Below are 10,739 nucleotides of genomic sequence, written 5' to 3'. Positions count from 1 at the left end.
TATAAATGTGATCATCTCTCAGTCTTGATTGTTGGATAAGAAAAAGAATGTGTGTGTATGCATTCGTTATGTATATGTATTATGTAATGTGTATAAATATATAATTTATATTATAAAAGAATATATTTTTGGGGCACTTGGGTGGCTCAGTGGGTTAAGCCTCTGCCTTCGGCTCAAGTCATGATCTCAAGGTCCTGGGATGGAGACTCACATCAGGCTCTCTGCTCAGCAGGGAGTCTGTTTCACCCCTCTCTCTCTGCCTGCCTCTCTACCTACTTGTGATCTCTCTCTCTGTCAAATAAATAGATAAAATTTAAAAAAAAAAGAATATATTTTAAAAAATATGTTTTATATAAAAACATTTAATTATATATTTATAATTATTTTATATTATACTATATATTATATTCCTATATTTTATGATTTACACTTACATATATATAATACATATCATAAATATACACACATACATGTGAGTCATCCAAAAGGATCATTAATTTCATATATTAACAAGTAAAAATGGAGTGATCTTAAAATAAGATCATATGCTAAATTTATACTTATTTATACCCTTCAATTACTTAAAACATTTATAGAACTACAGTTCAAAATAAGTTTAACTATCTGTGTATTCATATTGATTACATGAAACTTGTGGATACCATACTGTTACTGAAATATTTTAAATGGCTCAGTTATAAAAGTTACCTGGAAAACACAGTACTTCAAATATTTTTAAAATTTTAGGGTATGTTTGGGACGCCTGGGTGGCTCAGTTGGTTAAGCAGCTGTCTTCGGCTCAGGTCATGATCCCAGCGTCCTGGGATCGAGTCCCACATCAGGCTCCTTGCTTGGCAGCGAGCCTGCTTCTCCCTCTGCCTCTGCCTGCCACTCTGTCTGCCTGTGCTCACTCTCGCTTCTCTCTCTATGACAAATAAATAAATAAAATCTTTAAAAAAAAAAAATTTTAGGGTATGTTTGATAAATGGACAAAGTTTGAAGATGGTATCCTGATGAACACTTAAAAGCATGCTCACACTTTATAAAGAGATAAGATTACAAGGAGAGGAAACTTGCAGTAAATGAAAATTATTATTAACTTTCAGTGATACCAGGCAGTAAATACTTACCAAAGTAACCTGTGTATCATTATTTAGTATCTGTTAATGACAGATATTAGGTAAGCCACTTAATGCATATGAGTCCATATAGTATGTAGGAGTGTATTTATAGGAAATTTGAAACAGAGAGGTATGATTACTACCTAAAGTCACACAGTATCCTAGCAGCAACCCAGGGAATGGAATCCAAATTTCCTGGTTCTGTTCAGTGTACCATCTATTGTATCAAATTGTTTTCCTTGTCTATAGAAAAATTAGGCTTGGGAGGCATATAATCTAACTATTCTTCTAGATCAATTTTTATAAAACCCCTGGGAAGCAGGCCCAGAGCAATTGAGACATCTGAGAAGCACGTAAGTATTATTTTCAAGGGAGGAATAGCACAGAAGCTCTCCAGATCATCTTTAGAAAGAAATATGTCACACCAGATGGTAGGTCACAGGGCTGCCATCCTCAGGCACAGGAATTTGGGATTTTCACTGTACCCAGGATGAAGGCACAAGAGAAGAAAGAAGGGTATTTGGACTTTTATTTTTCCTGAGGCCTAATTACAGTGTAACCCTGCATGAAACCTCTGCTTAGATCTTCAAAAAGGAAAGAAGCTAACAAGTAGTTCAGTTAAGAGTTTGGATTGTGACATGAAGGTTTTACCTCAAATCATGCCAAGCTCTTCCAATTTTGATGACAAACTTCCATCCAGGGACTTTGCAATCACAATGCCATGGGAGTTATTATTGTCACTGCAAACGTTATCTCCAGAATGTTTAACTACTGTGTTTCAACTTACATTATAGTTAATATGGTCATGCTTTCTAGAAACACTCTAGAAAAATTATTGCTAAATCTATGTATTCTAGAATATATAGATTAGATTTCTTGCCTACATAATGAAGGGGAGGAGAAGCACTAACCTTTTCCATAGAGATCAGCTGGATGATATGGTCAGAACACCAAAACTCTGCTGGGGTATGGTATGGGGACACTTGAAAATGGTGCATCTGTGCCGAAAGTATCCACTGCAAAGTAGAGAAAGAAAGAGCTTATGAGTCCAGGGGAAACCAAAGACAGTCAACAAAATAATTACAAAGAGGCGATGTCACTTCAACTGGATTATCTTCATAAATGACAGCTCTAGTGTACTGTCATTGTAAACAAAGAACAAATTAAGGAAAGAGAGTCCTATATTTCCACCAAAATAAAAGGTGAGTGAGTTTAACCTATGAGAGAGGGCGTCAACTGTGAGGGGGATACACAGTCTATCACGGTTGCTTTCTGTGTAGACATAAAAGTTATTCAGACTGGGGGTGTCCAGCCTGCATGTACTCTCACTGCCGACGTTTTGCCTGCTTCTATCCATGTGTCCCAAACTTCCAGAAGCTGTGGGTATTGTGCAAAGACATAAACACATTTCAGAAGCAGCTTGGTACTGATTTTTAGAGTCAGACGTGTCTCAACTGCAGATCCCTCAGTAAATATTTACCAATTATGGTAAAAATTCATCTGGAGGGCAGAATTAGCAGCTGAAGAAGAGACATATCCTAATTCCCTGACTGTGCTTTGTTTCTCAGCAGTATAATGGCTTCACACCCACGTGTACATGTTCCTCTGTGTGTTCACCTCTTCATCAGTACTCCAATTTCATTCTAAAGAGCTTAAAGGAACTAATTTTATAAATCAGATCCATATCATATGCCAGATATATACTACAGGGAATTTTGTGTACTCCATGTATGGTCCCATTTGCACAGTAAGCAACTGTTCCACACACCAGGTGTTTTGATGTAGTGTGTTGTCAATATTTAGGACTCCATGTCTCTACAATTAGTAGAGATGAAGAGAAAATAGGAAGGAGCGAAACAATTAGTTCAGCTAAACAATTTAGATTCTAGTTAGTATAGGGCAGAATAGGAAAATTAAGGTGGTTCTTATGGAAAGCACAAGATGTCAGACCTTTCTGTGACCCAAGAGGAAGATTTTTCTATTCGGGGCTCAGTCACTAAATATGCAATGGGGAGGATTTTATGCTCAGGGCAGTGCAGAGTCTATCTGGAAACCCAGTGATGAAGAGAAATGTCTACTCAGGGAAAGGCCAATGGTCTTTTCCATTATTTCTACGGCACCCTGAAGATCAAAAAGGGTTTCACAGACTTAATGCATTGGATTCTCTCACCAGCCCTGATCTTATAAATGAAGATACAGGTCACATGACTATTTAGTGTGAGAATCAGAGGAAATATCCAAGCAGTTTTGCACCACACCCCTCCAGGACTCCTTTCTAAAGGGCCATTTTCCCAGTAAGTATTCCAAGAGAAAGAAAAAAAGCGACATTTTGAAAAGTAACCAATTTTTTACCTAAGCTTCAGTGAGTGAAAAAAGAAAATGCCCCCCTTTGAGAACTATGTTAAAATTGCCAAGAGGCAGAACTACTTGTGTTAGTTACAACACAATTGTTTCCACTTTCCCCCTGGGCCCTTTCCCTTGGCCAGAAGCCACAACTGCCTCTAAAGTAAGACCACAAGGCCGACACCCAGAGACCCTTGCGCCTACAACTAGGAAACTAGCAGAAGCCTGCCACCACCAACAGCAAAGATTCAAAAATTAGAGCATGTCAAAACCCTCACCGAATTCATCTCTTTGCTCTTCCGGCTCGAACCACCTTAAAAAGAGTTTGAAGTTCCTTCCCTCCGCAGAGAAGAGTGGATTTCCTTTCTCTGTACACAGGGCTGGAAGCAAGTCTTTCCGAAGAACAGGTGGTAAAAGCAAGCGTTTTGGGATCGCGCCTGTGGCTGCCCTATAGCGCCGACCTCCTCTCTCTCTACATTCAGATATACTGCAGGCTTATTTATTTATCCTAATCTCCCTCTCGCGCTCGCAACCTGTGGACTTGAGTTCTGACTGGGGCGGCGAGGAGGGAGGCTGGTGGGCACGCGCTCCAGTGCCCGACCGGGTGGCGCCTCGTCGCAGTCTTCAGAGGCAAGTCCCCCGTTCCGGCTCCTCCGGCGGGGTCTGGACTTAGCTGCGTCCGGGGAAGGAAACCATGACCCTGCCCTTCTGCCCCGCGCCTTGCTGCCCCCCGCCATTAGCTCGCGTCCTTAATTGACGAGCCAGTGACTATTGGCTGAAGTTCCCCCCAGCGATTTGCATGAACAGAGGGGGAGTGTCTTCTGCCGCCCTCCCGACAGGAGCGCGCTGACTGCAGCCTCCCCGGGAATGCGCGGCCGAGGGAATGCGCGCAGCTCGCCGGCCCTGGCAGTGAGCTGGCGCCCGGCGATCTGGCACCCGCGCCTGGATATGGGGCGTCTCAGTCGTCCCAGGAGCAGCACCAGCCACAGAAACCTGCCGGTAAGGGTTGGGGTCCGGGAGCCCTGCAGCCCCGACAAGTTGCAGTGCTGTGAGGCAGTTCCTACTCTTGATGGGTTTTCAAACCTTTCCCTTAATCCAAACTTTACGGGAAGGTTGGGGGGGGGGGAGGGGAAGGGAGTTTGGCATAAGGTGTCTTCCTTTTAGCAAGAAATAGGCAAGTCTTCAGGTCGGGAAAGTAAGTTTCTGGAAATAGAAATGTAGGCAGATTGGTGGGGTGCTCGATCCGCTTGAGATACTGGGGTGCGGAGATTTCTCTGCTGCTGTGGGCACCTGCTAGGACTGTCCGCTGTAATTGGCAAATTGTTTTTGCATAAGCATTTTCTGCGTTTACTTCTTTTTCCTTAGGGGAGGGAGACAAGGGAGGGCTTGTTAGGAGGTGGAGATTCAGATCCTTTCGATTTGACCCTGGATGAGAGCTAAAATGAAAATTACTTCTCTGAACTAAAGTGTTTATTTAATGGGGAGGGGGGGCTAGTTCCGAAGGGAAAGTGTCACTATGTTTTCCACATAATAATTATTGTTATTGATATTGTCGGTGGTGGTGTTCTCATAATAAGGGATGTGACACATTTCGCGTTCCAGAGACCTTAATGGTAGAAACATTTCAATGGGAAATAAATGATGAATTGCCCATCATCGCTCAATCCTCTCCACTACCAGCCTCTCCCTCTCCATAACCTACCCGGGTGGTTTCCCTGCGGCGTTGCGCAGTCCCTGAGTTGAGTGCTCTCCACTCTGGCGTGTGTTTCCAGGGATGCTTTATGGCTGGGGATTCCGATTATTAATTGAATAAGGGCGCCGATGGGGAGCTGGGGAAAGGAGGGGGAGGGTAGAAAGCGAACAGAAAAAATTAAGTTTTGGCGACAGTGTTGCCCCATAGATCTTTTCTTTGCAGCAAGTTTTCCCCTTCATCCCTCTCTGACTGGAGGGTTTGCCTTTGGTAATGGGGATGGGGGCAAATAGGACCTTGTGGCCCTGAATTCTGACTCCAATCTCCGTGTTCCCGCGTGTGTGTAACGAGCCTTCTCCCCTCCCCCTCCACTTTCAGCATTTGTTTCTGTTTTTCCTCTTCGTGGGACCCTTCAACTGCCTCGCGAGTTACAGCCGGGCCACGGAGCTTCTGTACAGCCTGAACGAGGGACTGCCCGCGGGGGTGCTCATCGGCAGCCTGGCGGAGGACCTGCGGCTGGTCCCCCGCGCTGCCGGGAGGCAGGACCAGCTGTCGCAGCTGCCCGCCCTGGCTGAGCGGAACCCCCCTCTCTCCTTCAGCCTGGCCTCCCGGGGACTGAGTGGTCAGTACGTGACCCTAGACAACCGCTCCGGGGAGCTGCACACTTCGGCCCAGGAGATCGACAGGGAGGCCCTGTGTCTTGAAGGAGGTGGAGGAGCTGCCTGGGGCGGCAGTATTTCCATCTCCTCCTCCCCTTCCTCTGACTCTTGTCTTTTGCTTTTGGATGTGCTGGTCCTGCCTCAGGAATACTTTAGGTTTGTGAAGGTGAAAATCGCTATCCGGGACATCAATGACAATGCCCCGCAGTTCCCCGTTTCCCAAATCTCGGTTTGGGTTCCAGAAAATGCACCTATAAACACTCGGCTCGCCATAGAGCATCCTGCCATGGACCCAGATGTAGGCACGAACGGAGTGCAGACCTACCGCTTACTGGACTACCACCGCATGTTCACGCTGGATGTGGAGGAGAATGAGAATGGGGAGCGCACTCCTTACCTAATTGTCATGGGACTGCTGGATAGGGAGACCCAAGACCAGTATGTGAGCATCATCATAGCAGAGGATGGTGGGTCTCCACCACTGTTGGGCAGCGCCACCCTCACCATCGGCATAACTGACATTAATGACAATTGCCCTCTCTTCACAGATTCACAGATCAATGTCACTGTGTTTGGGAATGCTACAGTGGGCACACCGGTTGCAGCTGTTCAGGCTGTGGATAGAGACTTGGGAACCAATGCTCAGATCACCTACGCTTACAGCCAGAAAGTTCCACAAGCATCCAAGGATTTATTCCATCTGGACGAAACCACCGGAGTCATTAAACTTTTCAGTAAGATTGGGGGAAGTGTTCTGCAAACGCACAAGCTCACCATCCTTGCTAACGGGCCAGGCTGCATCCCTGCTGTGACCACGGCCCTGGTGACCATCATCAAAGTCATTTTCAGACCACCTGAAATTGTTCCTCGTTATATAGCCAATGAGGTAGACGGTATTGTTTACCTGAAAGAACTGGAGCCCATTAACACTCCAATTGCATTCTTCACCATAAGAGATCCAGAAGGTAAATACAAGGTGAACTGCTACCTGGACGGTGAAGGACCATTTAGGTTATCACCCTACAAACCATACAATAATGAATATTTGCTGGAAACCACAAAACTGATGGATTATGAGCTACAGCAGTTCTATGAAATAGCTGTGGTGGCCTGGAACTCAGAGGGATTTCATGTCAAAAAAATTATTAAAGTGCAACTTTTAGATGACAATGACAATGCTCCTATTTTCCTGCAACCCTTGCTGGAACTAACTATCGAAGAAAATAATGCGCCCAATGCCTTTTTGACAAAGTTGTACGCGACGGATGCTGACAGTGGAGAGAGAGGCCAAGTTTCCTATTTCCTGGGACCTGATGCCCCCTCATATTTTTCCTTAGACAGTGTCACAGGAATTCTGACAGTTTCCACTCAGCTGGACCGAGAAGAGAAAGAAAAGTATAGGTACACAGTCAGAGCTGTTGACTCTGGGAGGCCACCCAGAGAATCAGTTGCCACTGTGGCTCTCACCGTGCTGGATAAAAATGACAACAGCCCTAGGTTCATCAACAAGGACTTCAGCTTTTTTGTGCCAGAAAACTTTCCAGGATATGGTGAAATTGGGGTAATTAGTGTCACAGATGCTGATGCTGGACGAAATGGTTGGGTAGCCCTCTCGGTGGTGAACCAGAGTGATATTTTTGTCATAGACACAGGAAAGGGCATGTTGAGAGCTAAAGTCTCTTTGGACAGAGAGCAGCAAAGCTCCTACACTTTGTGGGTCGAAGCTGTTGATGGGGGTGAGCCTGCCCTCTCTTCGACTGCAAAAATCACAATTCTCCTTCTAGATATCAATGACAACCCTCCTCTGGTCTTATTTCCTCAGTCCAACATGTCCTACCTGTTGGTACTGCCTTCTACTCTCCCCGGCTCCCCAGTTACAGAGGTCTATGCTGTTGACAAAGACACGGGCATGAACGCTGTCATAGCTTACAGCATCATAGGAAGAAGAGGTCCTAGGCCTGAGTCCTTTAGGATTGACCCTAAAACTGGCAATATTACTTTGGAAGAGGCATTGCTGCAGACAGACTATGGACTTCATCGTTTACTGGTGAAAGTGAGCGACCATGGTTACCCAGAACCTCTCCATTCCACAGTCATGGTGAACTTATTTGTCAATGACACTGTCAGTAATGAGAGCTACATTGAGAGTCTTCTAAGAAAGGAACCAGAAATCAACATAGAGGAGAAAGAACCACAGATCTCAATAGAACCAACTCATAGGAAAGTTGAGTCTCTGTCCTGTGTGCCCACTCTAGTTGCTCTCTCTGTAATAAGCTTGGGTTCTCTCACACTTGTAACAGGGATGGGCATATACATCTGCTTAAGGAGAGGGAAAAAGCATCACAGGGAAGATGAAAATTTGGAAGTACAAATTCCACTCAAAGGAAAAATTGACTTGCATATGAGAGAGAGGAAACCAATGGCTATTTCTAATATTTGATATTTCATTGTGGAATAGCACAGAGATGTAGCTGACTTTGGGTAGTTTCCATCACCTAAACAAGAGTGTGTAGATGACAGTTCCAATGAAGGACGACTAATTTATAACTTGTACTATATTGTAAATAAGCTGTTTACAGGTTTTTAAATTTAAAATCAGAGGTTATAAAATGTGTACAGCATTTTTTAATGAAAATTAGTACTAACAGCTATAGAACTGTTATAAAAAAGCTTGGACATGGTTTGCAGCTTTCATTCACCAAGCAGAATGATAGAACCTGAGAATAAGGTAAGAAAATGGTACATTGCATCTTTTTGTCTAAAAAGTCCTTTAACCACAAGAGGGCATCAGCTGCTCCTTTGCAGGGAACTGTTTTGAGGTATTGTACAGGACAGTTGTTGTACATGAAATTAACGAAAGAGTATATTTTAAATATATTGTTTTTAACATTTAAGAGATATGAAATTGAAATAAATTGAATTTCACTGCACTTCAATGTATGATAAGAAAGAAAAGAAATGCATTTGTAAACAGAATGTTTATTACCTCACAAGTACATCATGTATAGTTCGAAAGAGAAGGTGTTACAAAGAAGTGCAATTTCTTTTTAGCCAGGGTGAAAACATGGCCATGTGTGTGTTACAGAGTTGAACTGCTGCAGAGTATTTTGCTCTCCATGTACTCAAATGGCTTTCTGTTCCCTTTACCACTGCGCTTGCTATTATGACAGGGGAAATGTGTATATTCTCCCTTACAGACATTGTAACTGGAAATTGTGTCCAAGGAAAACAGCCAGGAGCAAAGACCTGTTTCAATCCTTAGTTGCTTCGTAGGTGTTTATGACATTTTGATGCTCTGACAACTTGTTGGTAGTACTTCATACTTGGGTTAAATATTAGGTTTTTATGTGCTTGAACTCATTTATCACCTGAGAAAATAAAAGTCATACTAAAGCGGAATTATTCTAGAAGCTAGTGTACACCACCGGTTGTTTTAGTTGGGCCCTTTATATAAAAGTTATACTTATCTTTTTGTTGTTTGGGTTTGTTGGCTACCGTTTCTGGCTTCCTTTCTTTGGCTTTGGATTAGGTCCAAGAGTTTATTTGTAAGCCCAGCAGCAGATTTCTTTGATAACTTAGCTTTTACTGAATCCTTTGCAACGAAGCAAGCTGGTTCCTTAGTGATTGATCTCTTTTACTTCATTGTGTTGAGCTGGGAATTTTATTTTATATGAGAGCTATAGCAAAATATCTGTGTAAACAAGGAATGTGTTAGCTTAAGCTGGATCATTCTACTTTTTTGGCCTCATGTGTCTGTACTGTACCAAACGTGTTTATATGTCTGCAAATTAAAGGTATATATTTTCATAATTTCTTTCTCATTTTTACCATTTTATATTTGAACATGGGCTTGTTCTTTCACTGAAGTGCCTGCTATTGGCATTTGTTTGCTTTTAGAAGTAAATGTGGGTAAAGTAAATATGCTATTTGCTAAAGTTTATATTAAACTAATTCATTACTCAATTAAACATTGGGTAAATCATTGAATGTGTGTGTAGATAGAGATATATATATAGATTTATATCTAATATATTTATTATATGTATATAATAGAGAGTATGCCTAGATGTTTGACAGGCATTTGGATGAAAATTTATTCCCATGCGTGTGCACATGCATATTAATTTTTGGCTTTGTATCAACTATACACATTCATTTTACTACATACTTCTGACAAATCCCTTGTTAGCTGTGTTACAATAGCTTTCAATATATTTTTAAAAATACATGGCAAAAAAAAATTGAATGCAAACACCCAGGACCTTTCAAATTTGTATTAACTCATTTTTCTTATTTTCTTCAGTTTGACAAATTGAATAAATAAAATAAGAGTCAGAAGCAGTACTGTTTGTTACAAAAAGGAAATATATTCTTATTGGAAATTTCTTTTGTATGAGAGGCACCTGAGCTAAGCAACAAAGATCATTTAACCCTCAAAACATTTCATTCATAATTAATGTATAGCAATGGAGGAAACCATACTCTAGTTATTTTCGTATCTTCTTCTTTCTCTTTTTAAAAGAAAGGAACTACATCTGAAATACATAGCACCACAAATTTAAAAAATATCCTAAGGGCAGTGATTTCACCATGAGTACAAGTAACAAAATTTCTGTTTATTTCTAAATTTGAAGAAAGTTCATGTGTTTGGAGGTATAGGCTTCATCTCTAGCATGAGAAATGCCTATAACGTTAATAAAAAGGTGTATTTCTGAACAACCTCTTGTGCCAGGATTTCCTTTACAAAAACATCTCATTCACATTAAAAGCATTTATAACAAGGAAAGTTTAAGTAAATTAAGCTCAAAGATAAAAGCCCCTTTTTACTAACACCTTGTGCTAGAACAGTTGCCAAAATGTATGCTAATCATGTCAATGTTGTTAGTTGAGCTGGCACAAAAATAAATGTTCCATTCATTAAAAACC

General features: G+C 42.0%; 1 protein-coding gene across 1 annotated transcript; it reads left to right on the top strand.

Moving 5' to 3' along the window:
• Positions 1–4,323: 4,323 nt before the first annotated feature.
• PCDH20 (protocadherin 20) lies at positions 4,324–10,072 on the top strand. The gene is made up of 2 exons (XM_047720105.1): positions 4,324–4,463; positions 5,533–10,072. Exons 1-2 carry the CDS (start codon positions 4,332–4,334, stop codon positions 8,251–8,253), a joined length of 2,853 nt encoding a protein of 950 aa, XP_047576061.1. The 5' UTR covers positions 4,324–4,331; the 3' UTR covers positions 8,254–10,072.
• The last annotated feature ends 667 nt before the right edge of the window (positions 10,073–10,739 follow it).

The sequence above is a fragment of the Lutra lutra genome, chromosome 3 (assembly GCF_902655055.1).
Source record: "Lutra lutra chromosome 3, mLutLut1.2, whole genome shotgun sequence".
Taxonomy (NCBI): Eukaryota; Metazoa; Chordata; class Mammalia; order Carnivora; family Mustelidae; genus Lutra; species Lutra lutra.
Note: the sequence above shows the minus strand (reverse complement) of the source record. Positions and strands in the feature narration are given on the sequence as shown.